The sequence below is a fragment of the Merops nubicus genome, unplaced genomic scaffold (genome assembly GCF_000691845.1).
Source record: "Merops nubicus isolate BGI_N331 unplaced genomic scaffold, ASM69184v1 scaffold8061, whole genome shotgun sequence".
In the NCBI taxonomy this organism is placed as follows: domain Eukaryota; kingdom Metazoa; phylum Chordata; class Aves; order Coraciiformes; family Meropidae; genus Merops; species Merops nubicus.
Window position 1 is genome coordinate 1,224 of NW_008588938.1, and position 24,208 is coordinate 25,431.

At 42.3% G+C, this 24,208-nt stretch overlaps 1 protein-coding gene across 1 annotated transcript in view; it reads left to right on the forward strand.

Moving 5' to 3' along the window:
* Positions 1-1,005: 1,005 nt before the first annotated feature.
* The window catches only part of LOC103781690 (lysine-specific demethylase 3B-like), a gene marked incomplete at its 5' end in the record, with an annotated part of 27,916 nt that continues 4,713 nt past the window's right edge, over positions 1,006-24,208 (forward strand). The window contains 10 exons of the mRNA XM_008949411.1: positions 1,006-1,110; positions 3,379-3,506; positions 4,102-4,381; positions 5,382-5,638; positions 8,333-8,599; positions 16,700-16,871; positions 19,957-20,047; positions 20,135-20,265; positions 22,724-22,843; positions 23,341-23,480. Coding sequence (XP_008947659.1) covers positions 1,006-1,110; positions 3,379-3,506; positions 4,102-4,381; positions 5,382-5,638; positions 8,333-8,599; positions 16,700-16,871; positions 19,957-20,047; positions 20,135-20,265; positions 22,724-22,843; positions 23,341-23,480 — 1,691 coding nt within the window. The remainder of the gene's footprint in view (positions 1,111-3,378; positions 3,507-4,101; positions 4,382-5,381; positions 5,639-8,332; positions 8,600-16,699; positions 16,872-19,956; positions 20,048-20,134; positions 20,266-22,723; positions 22,844-23,340; positions 23,481-24,208) is intronic.

The window sequence follows — 24,208 nt, forward strand, 5'->3', positions numbered from 1 at the left end:
AACACATAAAATTAACTCCATCTCAGCTAAACCCAGTGTAATAATGAAGCCTATGAAATGACTGCCAGAATACACCAGAAGAGTAATCTGTGCTGAGCCAGGGTACGGTGGAAATAGGTGAAACTAAGTACAGTAGAGTTTCTTGTATCTGATACTGTACATGTTTGGAGAAAGCATTTGGGACTGAATGTACCACTGACAGGATGTGGTATAAAGATGTTTGTGATTCAAAGGCAATATTATCTTAACCTCCTTTCTTCTCACGTCAAGGAAAGATATATGTCAACCTTACCTGTGCCAGGTGAAAATGAAAAGATGTCCTGGGCATGTGAGAAGTTTTCACTCAGTGGTGTAAAGAGTTAGATGTTTTACAGTGCCTAATAATAGTGGAGGGGGTTGTGTATATTGCTTATCAGTGATGTCTTCTTGAAAACAGTATTGTAATTATGGTTTATTAATCCAGTTTTGAAATTTTGGAATGGGCCAAAATGTAGAACCAAGGCATTACTTAATTACAGTTGCTTGCTTCAGGAGGCTTCTAAACTTTGTGCTGTAGAAACAACCTATGCCTACCTAGAGGACCCTGAAATGAAGTTTTATTTGATCCTTCTTATATTCTACCCCACTCACTCTTCCACCTTTGTTGAAAAAGCTTGGGAGATGGTAACAAGAAAAGATAGAATTTTTCTGTAACTTAGGAAAGCATAATGTGAACAAGAGTATGATATTTAAAAATTGTGGTTACAAGCCAAGATTTTTATGTGATTGGAAATAAGCTATTAAAGATGAAGGGGGAAGGACTGTGATAATTTCATAATCTGAAAAGATAAAGAAGTTGCAGTAGATCCTGTTCTAATGGTCTGTATAGTTTATTTCCGAGATCACCAGGTTAATCTCTTGTACTTTAAAGATTCTAGAGAAACAGTACTGATGCAGAAATACTCTGTATTGTAAAGGTTTAGTGACCTTGGTACAAAATTTTTACTTTTTTGATCTTTATTCCAGAGACAGAGGAGATTGATGAGGAAGTCTTCTCATGGCTGAAGTGTGCAAAGGGTCAGTCTCATGAACCGGAGAATCTTATGCCGACACAGATCATTCCTGGTACAGGTAATGCCTGAAACCTGAAAGGAAAAATTCCAAATTTTGTCTCGATTCTGAGCAACCAAGTGGAATGAAGCTGCACTGGGAAGTTCAGACTGGACATGAGGAATAAGTTCTTCACTGAGAGGATGGTTGGTCACATTCTCCAGGGGAATGGTTATGGCACCAAGACCATCAGCATTCAAGGATCATCTGGGCAACACTCTGTCGTGTGTCCTAGTGTTAGGTGATCATGTGAGGAGCGGGGAGATAGATTTGATGATGGGTACCTTGCAAGTTGAGATATTCTATGAGTCTCCTACAGTGGGAGGAACTTTGTTCCCCCAGTCCCTGCCTTGATGTTCAGGGCTTGACAGAGGTGGGAAGAGAGGATAACATTGAGTGAGGGGGAGGTGGAAATTGTTGCGTACCTCAGCTTTCTCCATGTCAGCTGTCACCAGCTCTGCTGTCTTATTGAGTGGGATGGAGGTACACGTGTTCTTTAATCTTGCTTTTCTGGGCACAGTACCTGTTGAAGTCCTTATTATTCTTTGCATCTCTTGCCAAATTCAGCTCTGACTATGCCTTAGTTTCCAGATCTTATCCCTCCACATCCAGATGAAGCTACTGTATTTTCAGGATACATGTTGCTGGTTCTACTGCCTGTGCACTTCCTTCACACATTTTTGTTTGACCAGGAGGTCCTTACTGGCTTGTGCTGTTCTCCTAGCTTCCTAGACTGATTTTTTTTTTTTTTTTACACATGAGAGTTGAGAGCTCATGCACTCTTAAGAAGAAAAAGAAGTTCTTAAAGGGCTGCAAGCTCTGTTCAGCTCCTTTGTCCCTGAGGGCCATTCCCCAGAGGATCCAATACAGTAATTCCTTAAGCAACTGAAAGTTTGCTCTACTAAAATTCAGCATTCTGGCTCTATGCTTCACCTGGCCCATGTGCCTGGCGACGGTGAATTGCATCAGGGCACAGTCACTGCAGCTCAGGCTGCCACTAATCTTGATGCCTCTGATTAGTTCTTCAGTGCTGGTGAGCAACAGGTCCAGTAATGCTTCTCTGGTCAGGCTGTCTGTCTCCCAAGGAATTATCCTCAAGGCACTCCAAAAGCCTCCTTGACTGCTTAGAGCTTGCTGTGCTGCTTTTCCAGCAGGTGTCAAGATAATTGAATTTCCCCCTCAGGACCAGAGCCTGTGAGCAGCATGATGGTTCCTGTAGTTAAAGAAAGAACACTTTCTCAGCAGGCTTCCCTTGGTCGGGCAGCATGTAATAAGCACCAACAGTGAGGTTTCCTTCATTGATTCGGCCCATAATTTTTACCCATAAGCTCTCAACCTGTTCATCACTGGGTTTCAAAGACAGCTCTTTGAAGGCAATCTGCTCTACATAGAGAGCAACCCTGCAGAACTCCAGCTGTGCGATTCGTCTCATCACAGTTCAGGGGTAGTGATTAGATTGTAGCTTTCTAGTTGCAGGAGGAGCTGAAAGATCACTGTGCTTCTTACCCATGCTGCATTTACTGGTGTAGAGAGACGCTTCAGGTTGGCTGTCAACCTTGTAACATTTTGAGGTGTTTAATAGGTGTTTTCCTGTTGGTTCCTAATACATCAGCAGCCCCTGGCTCTTCTCTGTTGCTCAAATCACCCATTCCCTTCCCCCACTAAATCTAGTTCAAAGCTGTCTGTACAAATCTGGCCAGCTTGCTGGCAGAGACTGTTTTGCCCTGCTTAGGCAGGTGAATCCCATCAGCTCCCAAGAGACGTGGCTTCTCAAAGATAGATTCGTGATCATAGAAGCCAAAACGAGACATGGAGCCAGGCATTCCATTTGTTACCTCCTTCTCTTATTGGGAGAATAGAAGAGAATGCCACCTGTGTTCTCGATCCTTTTAATGTTGCTCCAAGGGATATATGGTTTATTTCAATGATTCAAAGTTGCCTCGTTGCAGTATCATTGGACCTTACCTGGGTAGGAGCGGATGATAATCTGTAGGATTTTGCCAGGCTTGACAGCCTCTTGGTGACATCACAAAGCTCCAGTGTTAGCAGAGTTCTCCACACTATTTGGAGACAAATGTCTTGTAGCGTGTGATCTAAATTATACTTAGCAGTAATATTTAGAAAAAACAAACAAAAAGAAACAAACAAACAAACAAAAAACCAAAACAAACAAACAAAAAAAACCTCCAACAACAACAAAGTAACACCCTCTGATTACATATTATAGTTAAGGCCTTGTTTTTAGAGTTCTTTACATGTGACTTAATAAGATTTTCACTTTATTTCCAGCTCTTTACAATATTGGAGACATGGTTCATGCAGCACGAGGCAAGTGGGGTATCAAAGCCAACTGTCCGTGCATTAGCCGGCAGAGCAAATCCGTGCTGAGACCGGCCGTCACTAACGGAATGTCACAGGTATGCCATTTCAGGCTGAAATTACTGGCTTTGACATGACATTTTTAAGATCTTTAAAAAGTTAGATCCTTTAAACTAATCTATTGTGAAACACGAGCTTTATTTTCTCCATGTGTATTCTGAGTGTTTTAGTTCAGTGAAAATCTTCTGGGATGCTTTCTGGGGATGTGTGCTGCAGCTGTTACTTACCAAGTGCATATCTGGGCTAATACTTGTAACTTATACTTATGTAGGAGTTGGGTAGGAAGTAATTTGTGTTGATACCATATCTTAAAACAAACCCCACTATGAGTAGCTTGCAACATGTGCATTTATTTTGTTCCTGAATGCTCGTGCTGAATCTAGAGCAGTTCCATTACTGTTCCCACAAGTAGTCCTGTGGGGAAAAAAAAAAAAAAAAACCAAAAACCAATCCCTAGACTACAAGGTCTAATGTACTTGGAGAAGTTTGTACTCTGCTGTTACATAAGCATAAAGGATCTCTATCGTGTACCTGAAGCACACAAAACCTAATGCACTGGATAACTAAAATGTCTCCCAACTTGAACTCTTCCCTTTATTCAACATTTAGCAGCTGTTTATGTTTTTGTTTTAGCTTCCGACTGCAAATCCTAGTGCGCCAGTCTCTGGAAATGAGAGCACGTTTTCCACTGGGGCAGGGACAGCAGCAGGGACGCAACTAGAAATGGACACTGTTCCAAAATCTGAAGCAGCTGATAGTAGGATAGAAGAATCTGCAAAACCAGACCCATCACCAAGCAATAACACTGGTGACATGAAGACTACCAGACCCCTTTGTCCAGATGCAGCTCCATCCTCAGCCTTACACTGGCTCGCAGATCTAGCAACACAAAAAGCAAAAGAAGAAACAAAAGGTGAGTGGAAGACATGTGCTCTGGGGTTGGAATGAAAAGATAAATAATAATGTAGTGCTTGGTTGCTATTCTTCGTGAGAGTGCCTTGCCCAAACAGAGAAGAATATGCTCATTTTGCTTCCTTTTACTTCTTACAACCAGTTTTCTTTTACAGGCTTAGGGATATGCAGAGCTGGAAAGGCGATGATAACAGCTGAAGAGAAAAATACTGTCTTGTCACTTCTAGTTTCTTTCAGTGCCAGTTTTTGTTTATCTTCTAAGTACTAAGCAGCTGGTATCTCCATGTAAAATGATGGTAATTAATTTCAGATACAGCTTTGTCAGTTTGTTGCTATTGAAATAAATAAAGCTGGTTTGTGTGCTCTAAGAGTGCATTTCCAAAGAACTGGGAGAATAGATTACACGTGGAAGGTCGGATGAAAGCGTAGAACTTCCTTAATACTCAAGGGTTTGAGTGTGATTCTCAGTATGAAATAAAGGTTTAGAGAATACACCTCGCAGTTGTCAGGGGTGGCATGACTGACACAGTGTTTATTCCTGTTTGTATGTCTAGCAGGAGCCCCTTTGTATGGCAGTGTTAAATGTTCATGACTCTTTCACTACTTTTGCAGGGCTTAGTCACTGTAATACCTTGATTACAGTTAATATTTGAAATATTTCATATTGAAACATTAATTCAGAAGGTTAAGGAAATGGTTCTTAATTGAACCTAGTACAAAGTTGTAGTTCCTTGTTCATCTGACACTTTCAAATCAGAACTACTGTGCAATTCAAAACCGTAACAGCATATGAAGGGTAAAATTTATCTGAAGTATACGCTGTCTTTGATTCTCTTTGAGATGTCTCATTCACTGTTCCAAATAAAATTTACCCTTACCACAAGATTCTGTTAATACCCGATTTAATGCAACAGCAAGTAATTTCAAAGAACTCTGTGCTCATTTGAACTTTGCCTTTTTTCTTTTCTTCTCTCCTCCCCATGGTGATATTTGTCTTACAGATTCAGGATCACTGAGGTCAGTGCTTAATAAAGAATCCCATTCACCCTTTGGATTGGATTCCTTCAACCCCAGTGCGAAGGTTTCTCCACTAACCCCAAAGCTGTTTAATAGTCTCTTGTTGGGCCCAGTGACATCTAGCAACAAAGCTGAAGGCTCCAGCCTCAGAGATCTACTACACACAGGGCCAGGAAAGCTTCCTCAAGTCCCGTTAGACACGGGAATCCCCTTTCCTCCAGTCTTTTCTGCAGCTTCTACGGTAAATGATTTTTGATTCCTTCAATGATACCTGTTCTAGGGAAGAATTTAATGATAATTTAAGAGTTTTCATCTATATGTTTTTGTAGTATCTTATTCTTAAAATGTTGAAACATGGAATATCTCACCGAAACTCATCTCCCCACAAAACTGTAGGGAATTTTGATGCTGATAGTTTGTGCTTGGGTTTAATCCTGCTGGGGCGAAGCTATTCCTTGCAAGACACCAAGAAAGTGAATTAAATATAGTGTTCAAATTTGTTTAGTAGATAATCAGCATCCCTATGAAAGTTAACTTTGAATTCCACGTCTTTAAAAATGCTGCAAGAGCATACCCCAGAAAAAGCCAAAAACCTGTCAGCAAACGATTTCCTTAAAAAAAACTTATGCATACTTGAAAGGTGTTTAAAAGATAGAATACGAATTTAGGAATTTGTTGTAGTTGCCCTTTTAGTTGCCTGTTTTGGAATAAGGATACTGTGTTTCTCTTAATCTGTTGTTGAGGAAATAACCTTAAAAGAAAATCTGAATAAATCTGATACTTGGAATGGTTAAAAGCATGTAGTTTAAGAGAAGGATAGATTCTGTGAAGTTTATCAAGACTTAGCACTTCTTGGAGAATACTGAGGCAGGTAGAATGAGGAAGAAGATGAAATGGCTTGTCTCATAGGAGAATTATTTTTTCTTTTTCCCTCTGTGTCAGGCTGGAGGGATGGAACCTTAATAGCTCCTGTTGTTTGGTTTTGGTAAAGGGAGCTGTACAGCTGTGTGGGAAAATTTCACTGCTACAGGAAATTGAATCCAATAATACTTCTGTCCCCTGCCCCTTCTCATCACTGAGTACAGGGGAAGGAATTGTGATGACCTGTTTTAAAGCTAGTAATTCCCTCAATCAAGCCTTGAGAGGACCTTTCTATTGGTGTTTGTGGAGAACTCTGGTCCAGCCTGCCAGCTGAACACAAAAACATACTTGTGAAACAACAGTTGTGTTGATCAGATAGAGGGTTATAATAGACTGCTGCTCATGAAGAGAATTATCTTGGTGTTTCTGGAGCATTGAGATTCTGTTGTGAAGAGTAGTTAGCATTCAGTGTAATAAACAAGACTAATCTATGCCATGGCCCTCTAGAGGGTCAGCATAAAGGTGTATTTTTAAGACCATCGTATGCAGATGATGTTATGATCTAGTCTTACTTGTGTAAGACAGGTTGTGGAAGACTAACATAATCCCAAGCATCTGTACAGGCTGGGGTCTGACTAGCAGGGATGTTGCCCAGAGTTCTGGAGAACAGCAAGCTGAACATGAGTCAGTGCTGCACCCCTTGCAACTGCAAAGGCAAAGCTCCTGGGCTGCACCAGGGAGCATACAGCTGGAGCACATCCAGGAATGTGGTTACTTCACTCAGCACTTTTTAGGCCACACACACCTGGAAGAACAGTTGTAGAGAATATGGAGGCACATCTTTCACAGGTGGGCATGGTAACAGGACAAGAGGCAGTGGACACAAGTTGCTTCAGGGGAAATTTTATATGGATATAAGAAAAAATTCTCACTTAACATTCAAGCAGTGGAATAGGCTGCGCAGGAAGGGGATGTGATCTTTGTCCCTGAGAAGCTAAGGTGGGGCTTGACACAGCCCAGGATAACAACCAGATTTTAAGAGTTATGCAAAATGATCTATAGGTCTTTCTTCTAACCCAGGCTTTTCTATAATTTCATGAATATTTTTTACTGAACTAATATCTTCATTTATGAATAGTGCTATGTTTTAGATTGATAGGTCTGTGTATGATACGTTTTCTGTCTATTGAATTTCTGTTGTAAAGAAAATGGTAAAAGTTTTCCAATAAGAGTTTTTCACTGTTACTGGTCACTCAGTTTCCAGTCCCTGTGTGTGTCTGGGGTTTTTTTGATATGAGGGGGAGTGCGTGTGTTGGGTTTTTTTGCTAGAATGAGAAGCTCTTTGCTGCCAGAAATGTATCACACCCCTACCCCCTCCCACATATGTCTTATGAATAGTGATCCAGTTAGTGTTTATCTTCTATTGAATATCTGAAATATATTCAGTGTCTGGAGTAACTTTCTGTAGGCAAGGACTATAGTTTGGTTTGTGGTTGTTTTGTTTTGTCTTTTAAGATAAAAACACGATTTTAAGATTGTGTCATTACTTTCCAATTTTAAACATTCATTAAGGAATTTCAAATGTTCCTTGAGGAGGATGGGTGCCACAACCAGGGAGGCTGGAAGCACTTTCTCTTCTCTGTCAGTGTTTACTTAATGTTCTCATATTTGTCAGCTCATCTGTGTCAGGGAGGGTAGAATTCACTTTCTTAGTGATAGAATGAGGAAAATGGGAAAATAGAGTTGAGATATTAATGAAATTAAGAAAAATGTGAATCATTTTTACCATTAACGTAGAAGAGTTTAGATGCTCAAGTTTTCTATTCCATGAATGTTTGCTGTAATATTTTTCTAGATAGCCTGTAGCAGGTTATTTAAGTTTTGCTATTATAAATCAGGGCCATAGCTATTTCTGTTCTTACTGGATATATGCCTGTCTCTAAGCTGATTTGTTACCTGTTGCAGGTTTTTCTGATAGCAAGATGGCCTTGACTAAAATCTGAATGAGAACAGATAGGCATTAATATGTACACTGTTGCAAGACTAAACTTAAGTCTGGATTTACATCTTGTAGGGGGCCAAGGGTAAAGCTAGCCTGCCTAACTTCTTAGACCATATCATTGCCTCTGTGGTGGAAAATAAGAAGACGTCTGATGCAGCAAAACGAGCTAGTAATGTAGCTGAGACACAGCGAGAGGTGAAGGAGATGGTAATGGGCTTAAATGTGTTGGATCCACACACTTCCCACTCTTGGCTGTGTGATGGTAGACTCCTTTGCCTTCATGATCCTAGCAACAAAAACAACTGGAAGATCTTCAGGGAGTGCTGGAAACAAGGCCAGGTGGGTGATGACAAATTACTAACCCATACTGTTTATAAGTATCATGGAATTTTAACCTGTATCTTGGTTATTGACAAGTCCATTCAAACTTTGGCCAGTTGCTCTTCAGTGAATATTATTTCAACTGTAACACTAGGAACAGGGGACACAGTGTACCTGTCCCCTCCATGCTGTACTGACTCAAGCCCATGTGCTCTTGTATATTAAACTTTTCCCAGCTTACCAGTATGAGAGTGTTTGACTGTGGTGTGGTTTGTGCTGAACCTGCTCTACTACAGACCACTAGTGGATCTACTGTGATTTCCTGCATACATCCTGGTATCTACCCCATCCATGGTAGCCTCAGGGAGAGGTCCATTGCTTCTAGCTACAGTATGTTGAAGAATGGAACTGCTGCACACAGTAATTTCTACTGGAATTTTAGGTGTACTTGATGCAGTGTCTCATCCTGAGCCTACAGCCTCTGTTGAATCCAAGTATTGTTTTGAACTCAACATCTTGTGTATTGAGTGCTCTCCTGGATTGTCTTGAGGGTCCATCAAATGATTAGACCTTCAGTCAAGAGACTGACCCTTAAACATGCTGCCAGTATAGCCACTTTTTCAGGTCTCAATCCATAGTACTACAGCTTCAGACTTCTCCAGAGAGCCATTAAAATTGACCTAGTCAGACAAGCTGAATCTTTAAAACAGGGTGAGTAACTGCTGCTGCAGAGAACTCTAATAGCATGTGAAGTCCCCCTGTTTAAACTGTTCTTGGCACTGGGTTCTGCAGCTGCCTCTGACACCGTTACCTGCAGTGACTACTCAGTCGAGACCATTGGCACTAGACTGTTATGTCCCTCCTCATCTTTTCTGGAGACATCCATGTTCTCAGCTGTTCTGCTGTTACTGTGCTAATGCTGTTGGCATTCACACTCCATGCTTACTTGTGCTCATAAGATATGCACAACGCTGACATGTGGCAGAGGAACAGATCAGCCTGTATGTTTCTCTTTTGGCACTCGGAGTCCTTTCCTGCCACAGAGAGTGCTGTTCCACTGCATGTAGTGTGTCTCATGGGACTGCACGTTCTGAGTCTGCTTGGCACAAGCCTAACTACTACATAGCCATGAGAACTGCAGAGAAGACTGTGGCACCAGCCAGAGCTACCAGGTCCTGTTGCTGGCTCCCTTCGCCAGCTCCTAATAGGTGGAGAGGCTACTGTGCAGCACGCGCTCGTGTGTCTAGAAACTTAGTTTGCTGCTGGAATTGTCAGCTTTCCTCATAATTACAGCTACCTTCTTGTCCTCATTTTTTTTTGAATGCATAGGGGGTCTCTTTTGGTTTTTTGAACCTGTTAGGTCTTTCTGATTTATGAAAGATCTCAGACCATTATTCTGCAGTTCTCTGGTGTCAGTCATCTGACTGACTTGACAAAGAGCTCCTTAGCTTCTGGGCACTCTACTCACATGATTTCCTCAAGCCTCCCTGCCAGCAAATAATACTGTCTCCCTGAGGAGGATCCCAGCTGTTTTGGCAAGAGTATCAAAAGACGTGTGTCAGTTTCTCTGCAGGGGAGAGAGGTTAGTCACTAGGTGTGAGGCGCCGCATGTGGCTGTGGGGTTCTGGACCCTTAGTGAATCCTGAGAGACTCCTTATGGAGTGAAGATGTGACTTAGGTTTGTTTAGCCTGAAAAAGAGAAGACTGACAGGATCTTATCAATGCTTGTCAGTATCTAAAGGGCAGTTGTCAAGAGGATGGGGCCAGACTTTTTTTCGGTGGTGCCCAGCAACAGGACAGGGGGCAATGGGCACAAACCCGAAACTCAGGAAGTTCCATCTGAACATGAGGACAAACTTCTTTCTTTTGAGGGTCACAGAGCCCTGGAACAGGCTGCCTAGAGAGGTTGTGGAGTCATGCAATCCTGTGCAACCTGCTCTGACTGACCCTGCTGTAGCATGGAACTTGGACTCTGTGATCTCCAGAGGTGCCTTCCAAGCCCACTGCTCTGTGATTACCAGTCCTCTGTCAGATATGTAGCTTGTAGTGTGCATAGCCTTCTATGTATGTGCACACTCTGAGGCTCTGGCTACAAATGTCATGCTCATGTGAACCTCTGTTTTAGGTTTCACCCCAAGATGTCCATGATGCTTTTGGATAACTTTATCATTTAAAGTTCCCCTTTTATAGCAACAAACGTTTTCCTTGCTCATTCAAGGATTTTACAGTGGTGTTGCACTCACTTGAGTTTTCTGCTGAAATGTAGAAAGCAATCTAAATGAACCTCTCTCTTTCCTGCACGAGAGAGAACAGGTAATCCAAGCAGATGTCACTGTCTTGACAGGGCTTCTCTAAATAGAATTTCTTCAAGCAGAGGTTCTCTCAAAAAACTGTGCTCTGTCATATCTTGTACATTCCAGCTGCATCTTTAAAAGTGAACACAAAGAACACTGATTCCATTCCCATTTCATGGGCTGGAAAAGGTTAGTTGGAAAAAAACTCTTGGCTGCCCTCCCCAGCACAATAAATAATGCACTCTGGACACTAGATCTGAGCCATATGAAGATCTTAGCTATAGTAGCATCCCAAATTGTTAAAAGATAAATTTTCTTTCCCTTAATGTCTGTATAACAAATGGCACTTGTTGAGTACTTTGTCTTAGAAATTGTCAGAAACAAGCTAAACTGCTTTATACCAGAATTCACTATGAGACCATAGGATTATTTCTGAAGCTTTTCTTCAAGAGCACTTTGCTCTCCTGAACATGGTTGTTGCTCATGCAAGGATACTGTCAGGATTATCATCCTTATAGAAACCTGTTGATTTATGAATTTTCATACTAGTCTTTCTCTTTTTTTGAGATACTGAAGGTGTTGGGTGGTGATGGAGGTTTTGACTTTTTTCTGCCTGTAGTGTGAGAGCAGATCTGGCAGGAAATGTCTACCAACAAAGTCTGCTATCATTTTATCTTGCAACCGTAGCTGTGTTCTTCACTCGAGAGGACCTTTACTTCCATGAGAAATTCTCTGCTTAATATCTGGAAAGGTTCTGCTAGATTAAACAGATTTCCACACATACCCCACTCCACCCTGCCCCCATTGTTATGTTTAAGTAGTCCAGTGAATATAGCAGGGGTTGAAATTTGGCATTATTTTCCTGGATTGAGGATGACTAGTTTATCCATCAGCTTAATGTCTCCCTGGCAGCAGCTCATACCCGTCCTGTGAAGGGTACTGTTATTTTACTCCTCATCCATCATCCCTAGGTTTTTGCAGAATACGATTAAAACCTTTTCATTGCCTTAATGTTCACAGTTCCTTCTGGGATCATGGAATATATTTCAGTTTGGGATCAGTGTATCTGCTCTGTCACCTTAGGAAGCTTTGCTGCTTGTGAGGGCCTCACATCAGGGACATAATGGAAAGACTATCAAGGCTTGTCTGTCTCATTTAGCCTCTGCTGCTCTTCTATATTGGCACAAACAATACTATCGGAGAGACCTGGACGGTGTCAAGAGTGACCGTATAGCTCTGGGGCTACTCTTCAAGGCCATGGGGTCTGGGTATTTTTCTTGATTGTTATGGTGAGGGGCTAGGGGGTGGACCATCCTGCATGCCAAGCATTGATTGCATAGCTGGTTTTGACCACAGGGTTTTGAGTTCTGTCCTCATGGGAAGCTCTTTGAGGACTGAAGACTGCTTGCAAGTGCCAGGATCCATCTAAGTGGGGCAAAAGTGTCCTTACAACAGATTGGCCAACCTGATTAGGAGAGCTAGAAGCCAGGAATAGTAAGGGAGGGGAGAAGCATTATCAGTGGTCAAGAAAGAAGTTGGCTGATTGGGCTGGAAAGCAAACAATGCAGGGTGATGTGAACAGGAGAAATCTCATCCTCAAGAAAACAGAGGTGAGAGATGTCTGCCTCAAGCATACACACCTAAGTAAGGAACTGTGTACATCACAGTATTATGAGGAAAACTCTCATATAGTTTCTGGGAGATCATCATGACTTGGTGTCTTTCTGAAGTGCCTGTACACTAACACGCGTAGCACGAGGAACCAGCAGGAGGAATTGCTGTGCACTTGCATGGCTGTGTCTCACTCATGGTGGAGAGGTGGCGGGACGGCTCACGCAGCTGTAGTGTGGCAGGGGACAGGTACAGCCTGTGCAGGAGGGACAGGCATGGGAGGTGAGGAGGAAGCCTAGATGTTTTGTGAGGGAGCAACTGGAATGCGTGACGTTGCGTAGGAAGAGCCGAGTCATTTGGGAGGTTATGGGGCTGGATTAGCCAACAGACTAGTGTGGGCAGCATTGGGGCGAGTGTCTGCTACAACCAGCCCCATGAAGAGGAAGTGGTAAGGCCTTCAGATAACTGGAGGAAGCCCTTTGTTCACATTTCCGGGGCCTCATGGGGCCATCTCGATACCTGCTGGAGGAGTCACAACAGGTCACAAGCACTCCTGAAGTTTTCTGCAGCACATTGATGACAACGTCCTGGCATGGTCAATCCAGGAGCCATCTAGGGAAGGGCACACTGCTGAAGTTTATGCTTACACAAAAGAAAGAACTGGTTGTAGATGTGTGAAGGGAAGGGGCAGCTTTAGCTGTGGTCACTGTCAAGATTGTGGGGTTCAGCTCAAGATCTGGAGAGGAGTTAGCAAAGCAAAAAGACCAGATCGCAAGCCTGGGTTTCAGGAGAGCAGAATTCCATCTTTTCAGGTATCTGCTTGGAAGAAACCCATGCATATGGTCCTGAAGAGAAGAGGGGCTCAGGAATGCTGGTTGAATCATGCTTAACTTGGCTCATAGCCTTCTGTGATGACATGAATGGTTTGTTGGATGAGGGGAGAGCACTGGATGCTTTGTGTCTTAACTTTAATACGGCTTTTGATGCTCTCATAATGACATCAGATAAACTCATGAAGTACAGATTAGATAAGTGGATGGTATGTTGGATTTAAAACTGACAGAAATGCTGTGCTCAAAGGATTGTGATCGCAGGCACTAGTGGTGCAGCCTAGGGGACCAGTATTGGATTGAGTACTATTTAACATCCTCATTAATGACCTGGATGGGACAGAGGTCATACACCCCTCATGGGTCTGCAGACAATACAGAGCTGGGAGGAATGACTGATACACCAGATGAATGTGCTGCTATTCAGAGGGACCTGGACTGGCTAGAGAACTGGACTGAGAGGAATCTTGTGGTGTTCAGCAAGGGAAAGTATAAAGTCGTGCACCTCAGGAGGAATAATACCCTACAGCAGTATGTACTGGGGGACAGCCAGCTGGAAAGTAGTTTGGTCTGGAAGGACCTTGGGGTCCCAGTGGATGAGGGGGTGACTGTGAGCCAAGAACGTGTCCTCACTACAAAGGCAACAGCATCCTGGGCTGCATTAGGAAGAGCATTGTCAGCAGGCCAGAGGGGGGATCCTTCCCCTCTACTCGGAACGGGTGGAGGCCACACCTGGAGTACTGTATCCTGTTCTGGGATCCCAGTACAAGAAATATGTGGACTTACTGCAGAAAGTCCAGTGAAGGGCAACATGATTAAGAGACAGGAGCATTGTTCACGTGAAGAGACTGAGAGAGCTTGGACTGTTCATCTTAGACAAGAGAAGACTTGGGAGAGTGTGGGGAGGAAATCTTATGAATGTGTATACATACCTGATGGGGTGGAACGAGGAAGAGGGAGTCAGACTCTTCTCAGCAGTACTCTGGCAGGACAGGAGGCAGTGGGCACAAATTAAAAGCCAGGAAGTTCAACCTGAACAGAAGAAAGTGGGCTTTTTTTAATAAGGGTGGTCCCTTCCAACCCAGGTGTTTCTGTGGTATTTTATTTGTTCTTGTTTGGGGGGGTTTTGTTTGAAGTTTTTTCTTTTTGTTTTCATGTTTTGTTTTGTTTTTTTCTCCAAAGTTGACAGTAGAGTAACAGCCTCTTTTTCTTAAACCTTGCTCTTCTGGAGTTGAGGTTTCATAGCTACTTTCCAGAACTTAAGGGCTATGTTGCATTCTATTTGGAAACTAAGGCCATTTCTGTTATCCCCAAAGTTGGGGTTTTCCTTCCACTTTTGAGTTAATAGTTCTCACTTAAGGACTAAAATGGGTACTGGTCCTGTTAAGAGGCTATTGGGCAATCCAGGCGTAGCAGTGGTTAGTTACTGGAGTATCTTTAAGCAACACAGTTGTGGAGCTGCTTGTCTGTAGCTCTGTAGGTATCTTTTGGCTAAAGCACTGATACCACTAGAACATCTAGGGGCACCTGTGTTCCTCTGGACTGTACTGAGCTCTTCATGCGAATTAAAAGATGCACCTTCAGTATAGAGCACAGCTTGGGATTCATCTGGACTTGTATAAACATTTGAACTGTTATGTGAACGTAAGTAGCATTTACTAAACCTAGAATTCTTCAGGTGGGATACACCATGTGCAAGTTCACTTAATACCCTCTTTTCCTTTTCTCTAAAGTCTGGTAACGCTAGAGATTGCAGGGAGAGAGGACCTGACAAGCTCTTGGGCAGTGTTGGGAGAATTGACTGGTATACCTTCTCCTATTGTTAGTTTAGCAACTGCCTTAAGCACTTACTGGGAGAGGCCAATCAAATGTCTACAGGGTTAGCCCGAACATCTTAAAACCTCTTTTGCAAGTGAGCAGCCACTTCTCCAGAACTTGATTTGGTACTAAGAAATTAATCATGACCCATGATTATATCTAAAGAGTGAAGTAGTTCTTAAAAATCATACCAGAATATAAAAAATTTCATAGGAAGGGCTTTACTACAAATGCTGTTTCTAATGGTAGAATTTGTGCTTAAAAAAGGAGACATGGTGGGACTTGACACCTACTGTATTTTTACAGATGGATTGACCTTGGCTGGCTTACAGACACCTACCCATGCAACTCTCTTACTCCCCCTTCTCAACAGGACAGGGGGAGAAGATAAGATGGGAAATTGTGTGGGTCAAGATAAAGACAGGGTGATCGCTTGGTGATTGCCGACACCAGCAAAGCAGATAAATCTTGTGGAGAAGTTAACTTGCTGACAATTAAAAGTAGAGTAGGATGATGAGGAACAAAGACAAAACTGAAAACACCTTACTCCTCTCCTTCTTCCTAAAGGCTCCACTTTACTCCTTCATCCCCAACTCTTCCATCTCCTCACCCCGCAGAGCAGCGGGGGGGATGGAGAGTAATGGGGATTGCGGTCAGTTCATAACACTCCTCTGCTGCTCCAGTGTGGAGTCCCTTCTACAGGGTAGAATCCTTCATGAACTGCTCCAGCATGGGCCCCCTCGATGGGCTGCAGTCTTTCAGGAGCAGACTGCTCCAGCATAGGTACCCAGTGGACCACAGTTTCTCCCAGAAAACTTGCTCCTGCATGGGCTTCTCTCTAAGGGCTGCAGCTCCTGCCAGGAGCCTGCTCCAGCCTGAGCTTTCCATGGGCTGTAGGGTCCTTCAGAGCATCTCCCTCTGCTGCAGCGTGGGGTCCTTCAGGGGCTGCAGTGTGGATATCTGCTCCACTCCAGTCCACCACAGGCTGTAGGGGGGCAACCTGCTTTCACCGTGGTCTTTTTGACTGGCTGCAAGGGAATCTCTGGAGTACCTCCTTTCCTTCCTCCTTCACTGACCTTGGTGTCTGCAGACTTGTTCCTTTTCCCCTCCCTCCCTTTCACCCCCACCCCCCATCAGCTATGGCACAATTTTTTTACTCTTCTTATAATCACAGAGATGCCAGCAGTGTCAATTATGGGATCAGCTTTGGCCAGCAATGGGTCTGTTGGAGCCAGATGGTTCCATCTGTGTCCAGCACAGGGCAAGTCCCAGCCTCATCTCACAGAGCCCACCGCTGCTGCCAGCACCTTGCTATGTAGAGCTAACACACCTGCCTTGGCAAGTCTAATACAATTCCACTTCTAAGGCAACTGCATATGGCCTGGAACTGAAGTTTGCCTTGACTCTGGTTATTTGTTTGATGCACAAAAACCAGACATGGATGAAAATAGATTTGTGGTGTCTTGGTATGGTGGTAGCCAGGAGTCTCAGCTCTTAAGAAAGTTTGGCTGCATGTGTAAGAAATTTGGTTATGGTGGAGTAAGCATTCATCTTTGTATTCTCAGCCCGTGCTGGTATCTGGTGTCCATAAGAAGTTGAAGTCAGAGCTTTGGAAGCCAGAAGCTTTCAGCCTGGAATTTGGAGATCAAGATGTAGATTTGGTGAACTGCAGGAACTGTGCCATAATTTCAGACGTGAAAGTGCGTGACTTCTGGGATGGCTTTGAGATAATATCTAGTAAGTAATATCTGTGGCTGACTAGTTTAACCGAGCAGTCTGTCTTGCTGCCTTCAACTCCTCCTTTTCCACCTATTTTTCTAAAAAAAAAAAAAAAAAACAAAAAACCCCAAACGCAACAACAAAAAAATCTCTCCAAACAGCTTTCAGTCTCATCCAGAGAAGCCATTGCTCCTTAGATGTAGTGCACCCTAGAAAATACTTTACTGGTGGCGATTAGGGCAGGGTCGCCCAAAGAAAACTTCATCTGTACTATGGGGTGTTGGTGTGTATAACTTTGCTGTGTCAAAAGATGATACATCTAATGGAAAACTACTTGGGTTTTTTTTTAACTTTCCTCACTGAAATTAATCATGAGTTACCTTCATTAAGACAGTAAGTAATCTGACAATCCTTTCTCTCCTTCCAACCTCAACTTTTATTGTAAAACTGAAGGGAACCTCCAGAGCTAAAAGAGACTGAAGCTTTTGATGCTAAAACTCAGAGCTGGTGGAATACATCAATTAAGTAAAATTGATTGCAAATTATTTTAATAGTAAATCATCTGCAAGTACAAATACAAGGTTATATGTATTATGAATAGCAAAGCTCTATGCGTACCTCATGTGATAACACATTATTTAAAGCTTGAGTATTTCTTTGAAAAAACCTATCAAGTGTGGATGTGGAAGCTAACCAGTTAAAATTGCTGGGGATATGACTGGTCAGATGAAAGGGCTTCCCAAAAGCAGAGTATTCTAGTTTAGATTGTATCTATCTAGATCAGAGTGGTCTTATGTTTACAGATGTTAGAGTTGTAATGGTTCGTTGCAATGTTGCTGATGTTAGTGCTGTGTATATAACATTTTCTGTATTTATTATGTGCACATAGCTGAAACAGTGAACTATTGGATGACTTAATGGAAGGTTTGTTCCACAGCAAACTAAATGATAGATTTGTAGACCAAGAATATTCCCTTCCCTAGGGAAGGAAAAGAACTCACAGCTTTTGACTTGGTTTTGTATGGTTCCAAGTACAGAATCTTTTATTTTGTGCTGTTAAATTTCCTACTGTCTCTGTTATTACTCAGAAATAGATGGTATATCTGTATATTAATGGTAATGGGGAAACTTAACAAACTCTTCACTTTTGTGCTAGGGTCATTCTTGAAAATAGTAAATTTGTATAGGTCAAGTTATCTTTGAGAAAGTTTATTTGTAGTTTGTCCCCAGACAGATATGCTCCTTTCAGCAAAACCAGCTGCTGCCTTTCATTTAGACAGTGCTTTTACACAATCTGTATGAGAAATGTTAGTGATCTAGGTTGAAAAACCCAATCACTTTTGCTAATTACTTTTAAACACATTTTATTTAGTGTTTTTCAGCCATACATAATCTCCATTTTAGAAGAGTGTTATTTGCTACTAGTCCAGAGATTTCACACACTGTCTCATATGAAAACTGTTAGCAAATTATATGATGACCCTGACTTCTCTGCATTACATGAATTTTATATTTCTCAGATACATGGCTGGTCATTCCCCCTTGCCACTTGTATTAAGTTATTGAAGAGATGTAGAATCGCCACTGAATTTTGAGGTGGTACTGAAATAATTCCTTAATTTTTCCATACAATACCTTATTTTAGTTAATTTTAATCTTGTGCTATTTACTTTTAATGTCTTTGAGTTCTGAGTGGACTTTTGGCAGGTCTAAGTTATTGGTTTGATCCTTCTTAGACCAGCTTTTCTTTGCTGACCAGATGTTTTCTGGGTTTTGACCAGTGTCATGTAACTTGTCAGATCCATATGTTTTCCTCCAGCTCTTCACCTTGTCCTTTTTGAATGGCCTTCCTACAAGCTTCTTCTCCTTGTTTGGAAGGAAGGTCCTTGCTAAGTTGAAAATCCTGACTGCAGGAAATTCTGAAACATCTTTAAATTCAAGTCCTTGAGCTTTTTAATTCACTTGAGTCTCTAAAATCATAGCTCATCAAAATGTTTTCTTTAAATCAATTGCTTTGGTTTACGTAGCTGCAGTTCTTAATTCCTTTTAATAAAATCTTATCTTATATTGCCAATTAAAGCTGTCTTCTGTAGCCTGATGGTATAAAAGACAGATGTAATTCATAGGTCTCCAGGTCCTGGTTTCTAAGATATGCTTTTTCCTTTGATGCTCTCAGCAGCTCTGCTGGGTCTGAGTCAGGTCCATTGTTTTTTGTTTGTGTGACAAACCTTGGTAAGGTAGGAAGTGGTGAAGGATGTTACTTTCTGGGGAAGGGGGGGATGTAAACATGTCAGGCTGCTGGACACCCTGTTTTCCAGCTCATGACTTCATGTAGAGTTGTGAAGAATCAAGTAGGAGGGTGAACTTTGTTTCTCTCTAAATATGCTGTAGTTTCTAAGCTGCTCCACATACCACTTCCAGATATCTTCTCTGAGCCATTGTAACATCCAAGGCAAAGCAGCAGTTGATGTGATCCAGTGCTGTCAGATTGTACATCCACTGTGGCGTCCTTAACACCTTCCTGTGCCATCAGCTTCCTCTGTTACCAGTCAGGACCTGCACACAGCTCTTGAATCAAAGAGCAAATGTCTGAGTTTGGCACCCTGGTAATTTGAGTGCCTCCAGCAAATAATTTAAAAAGCAAGGCTGTGTTTCTCAGTAGCCACCTGCCATTTAGGTTTTTGAGTGTGGTACCATGGTTTCTTGCTTTATACTAAGATTAGGGTTGACTTCAGAGCATGAACCAATAACTTTCATTTTATAGAAGCACCACTCCTCTTGAAATGAAATACAAAACGTTTTTAGACTTTGGTAAAAGTAGTAAGGCAGATTGTTTTGGAAAGGCTTGTTTTGAAAGTTGGATAAAAGCTATTCTAGCAGTTGTGCAAGGTCTGTCAAACTTCTGCTGTTGTTAGTTACATATATCTGATTGTTAAACTGTTGTTTGCTCATACTATAATGCTTGGAAGCCCCTGTTAAAATAGGTATCTGTTTTGCTGTGCAGTGTAAGAGGTCCAGGAACAGAAGACTTACAGCTTAAATGAGGTAATCAGCTGTAGTAAAAAGACAATACATGAAGGAAATCATCATTTGTTTCTTGCAGAACGGCTCAGGTCAGATGATGGTCAGCCAATGGTACTAAAGTTAAAGGATTGGCCTCCAGGAGAGGACTTTAGAGATATGATGCCTACAAGGTAAGTAAACCTTACTATCAATGCCTACAGGACTGCTGTAGGCACTACAGGAGGAAAACATGCCTTTGTTCTTTTTTCATTCCCTAGGTTTGAGGACTTAATGGAGAATCTTCCTCTTCCTGAATACACCAAGAGGGATGGCAGACTGAATTTGGCTTCTCGGCTGCCAAGCTACTTTGTCCGTCCTGATTTGGGTCCCAAAATGTACAATGCCTATGGTATGTGAGAATAGTTCTGTAAATACTAATTTTTGTAACTGTAGAATCATAGAATGATTTGGGTTGGAAGAGACCTTAAAGATCATTTAGTCCAATCCCCTGCTGTGGCCAGGGACGCCTCCCACTAGACCAGGTTACTCAAAGCCCCATGCAACCTGGTCTTGAACACATCCAGTGATGGAGCATCCACAGCTTCCCTGGGCAACCTGTTCCAGTGTCTCACCTTTCTCAGAGTGAAGAACTTCCTAATTTCTAATCTGAATCTTCCCCTCTTCCAGTTTGAAGCCATTTCTGCTCATCACTACAAGCTCTTGTAAAAAGTCCCTCCCCTGCTTTCTTGTAGGCCCCCTTCAGATACTGGAAGGCTGCAGTGAGGTCTTCCTGAGGCCGCCTTTTGTGCAGGCTGAACAGCCCCAGCTCTCAGTCTGTCCTCACAGCAGAGGGGTTCTGTACCTCTACACCACAATTATCTTCGTGGCCCTCCTCTGGACCTGCTCAAACAGATCCATGTCCATCTTGTGTTGGAGCTGAGCACAAGAGGTCTCGTGACCTCTGACAGAGGTCTTGTGAGAGCAGAGGAGGAGAATTGTGTCCCTTGACCTGCTGGCCATGCTGCTTTTGATGCTGCTCAGGATATGACTGGGGCTTTCTGGACTGTACATGCACATTGCTGGCTCCTGTTGAGCTTTTCATCAACCAGTACCCTCGACTTTCTGCTCAGGACTTCTCTCAATCTGTACTCCATCCACCCTTTATTTTTCCTTGGGGTTGCCTTGACCCAGGTGCAGGAGCTTGCACTTGGCCTTGTTGAACTTCATGAGATTGGCATGGGCTCACCTCTCAAGCCTGTCAGGGTCCCTCTGGATGGCCTCCTGTATTATACTTGTTATTAAACTTAGAGCAGATGCAAGGCTGCAGCATGAACCAAAATTCAGTGCTCATCCTAGAGCACTTAGTCACTTTTTTAATTGTCCTGGCATCTATTCCTATGCTAGTCCTCTCTGTCAGATGTGCCCTTTTTTGCCCTGTGTTTTCCAAGGGATGTACATATAATAAGTTTGCAAACAACTTTTATTTAATACATATAATAAGGGTAATACTGATACAGGGTTCAAGGAGAAGTTGGTATATTTTTGAGACCAGTTGATACATTTGAGACAAAAATTAGACAGCTTCTGGGCACTTTGCTTTGTGTGTTTGTTTCTGACCAGAAATTCTGCGATCTTCTTAATCCCTGATTAATAACACAGACTACAGACAACATTCAAGACAAAACTGTTACTGTGTTCAGCTACCTGAATTTAATAGTTGTGCCCTATTAAGGTTGTCATTATACAGTAGGTAAATAGCATACAAATGGAGGAAGCCTTTGAACATATAGTCTGCATGGGGCTATGAAACATTAAACTTTCAAATGATTGTCAGGGCAGCAAAGTGTGGAGGATATATGAACAATCAGTGCACGTCCTATCAACTTGCATTATTTCAGTTCCTGAATGTAGTGATGTTGAGGTTATGCATGGCCAAAACCAGGTTTTGGAGACTTATAATTTAAAGCAAATTATTCTTACAAGTTCCAGCATACTTTTAAATAACAGATTGATTTGGGACTATGTACTTTCACAACTTCAAAGAAGCATAAATAACATTTAAAGTAGTTGCCCTTTGCATATACTGAAAAAACATCAAGGGACATTGATAAGGAAAAAGTTGCAGCCATCTTGCAAAGCAAGCATGTGGAAGCAAGTTTACCCTGATGTAACTCCTGTAGTTCTCCTTGAATATTGATGAGACAGGGGTGCAGGCTTTTGAGGGTTCTGCATTCCAATTATCGACATAGCTGCAGTAACAACTCAACCTGAGGACACAAAAGATTGATGAGAAGCTTTGTCATGTGAATTGTTAATGATGAGCTGAACAATAACTGCTGTGAATTCAACTGATTATGTGGATTTTACAGCTGAGTATGAGAAAATAAACTGCTGGAAGCTTATACCTGCAATTGTCCAGTGATTTGCTGCACACAGCATGATGCTTATGCCAGTTACTGCATTCTGAGTTTCTCCTGTACCTCCAAGCAAAGGAAAGCAGTGCCAAAGAATGCCTACTAACTTCATATTATAAAGCTAACTTTCCTACTACAGACTGTATAAATGACCCTCAGGGAAACAAAATTGTCAGAGAGACAAGTTCAGGCCTGATTTCTGGAATGCTCGTTTTCTCTGACTTGAGTGAACTATATTTCTACTTCTATCTCCTGCAAAATAAAAATAATGGTGATTGGCCAGCTCTTTACTTAGGCCACACATGACATGAACATTACTTCAGCTGCCCTTTGATGTTGTTTTCTGCTCCCATTACTGTATAAAGTTAGAATTCTAGAAAAATCTTTCAGGCAGGTTATTTCTGTAGAGAAGAGCTTAAATAGAATTTGATTTTATTTTGCACTTTACTATAGGCTTAATTACTGCAGAAGACAGACGAGTTGGTACCACAAACCTGCACTTGGATGTGTCTGATGCTGTTAATGTCATGGTGTACGTTGGGATTCCCATTGGGGAAGGAACCCATGATGATGGTAATGTTTGAGGAAAGCTGTTTTCTGTCCATTAAAAATCAGTCACATGTGTGAGAAAGAAGATTGTACCTTTTATTGTTTAAGCTTGTCATATCTATGATATATAACCCGAATATACAAGGCAGTTTGCTACATCTGCAGCATGTATTTAAAAATGCAGTAATGCTCATTGGTTCCCAACTGTTGAATCAGCAGAATCTTGCTAGAAATTAGAAGAAAGGAGGAGAAAGGGTGATAAGTTACTCTTCTCCTTGTGTTTGAATAATTGTAGTTAGTTCAGTTTGAATTAATGACTGACTTTTGTGGAGAGCTGTCAATTGATACAATTCCTGAATTTTGTACAGTAGCTTGATGTGCTTAGAAAGGACACTGTATAGTGAGGCAGTTGCAGTGTCAGTGTGGCTGGCTTTAGCAGCTCAGAATGGTCCTTCCTCTTCTCTATATCAAAAATGAGCAGCTTTGTAATCATGCCACTTTTATGTGGATTCACCTTTCAGAGGTTCTGAAAACAATTGATGAGGGAGATGCTGATGATGTAACAAAGCAGCGGATCCATGAAGGAAGAGAGAAACCTGGAGCATTGTGGCACATCTATGCTGCCAAGGATGCTGAAAAGATACGGGAACTCCTCCGGAAGGTATGGTGGTTTACAAAAGAGGCTCGTGCCCACAGGATTCCTTGACTACCTTGCTTGCAGCAGCTGAATGATACAAACTGCTATCAACATCAAGTGCATAGGTATTCTAATGCTGTCTTTGAGGACATTCCTAGTTATTTTGTTCCCATGGTTTCTGCCTGGTCTAGAATCATAGAATCATTGAATCATTAAGGTTGAAAAAGACCTCTAAGATCATCAGGCTGTCAGCCCAACACTACCATGACAACTAAACCACGCCCTGAAGTGCCACGTCTACACGTTTTTTAAATACCTCCAGGGATAGTGACTCCACCACTTGCCTGAGCAGCCTGTTCCAGTGCCTCATCACTCTTTTAGTGAAGAAGTTCTTGGTAATACTCAATCTAAACTTCCCCTGGTGCAACTTGAGCCCATTTCCTCTAGTCCTGTCTCTAGTTACTTGGGAGAAGAGACCAGCACCCACCTCACTACAACCTCCTTTCAGGGAGTTGTAGAGAGCAATAAGGTCTCCCCTCAGTCTCCTCCAGACTAAATAGTCCTGGTTCCCTCAGCTGCTTGTCATAAGATGTGTTTCTTAGACCCCTCACCAGCTTTGTTGTCCTTCTCTAGGCCCTCTCCAGCACCTCAATGTCTTTCTAATTCTGTGGCACCCAAAACTGTGATCTCACCAGTCCATCCAAGTCCAGGGGCATGATTGCTTCCCTATTCCTGCTGCTCTCCCTGTTCTT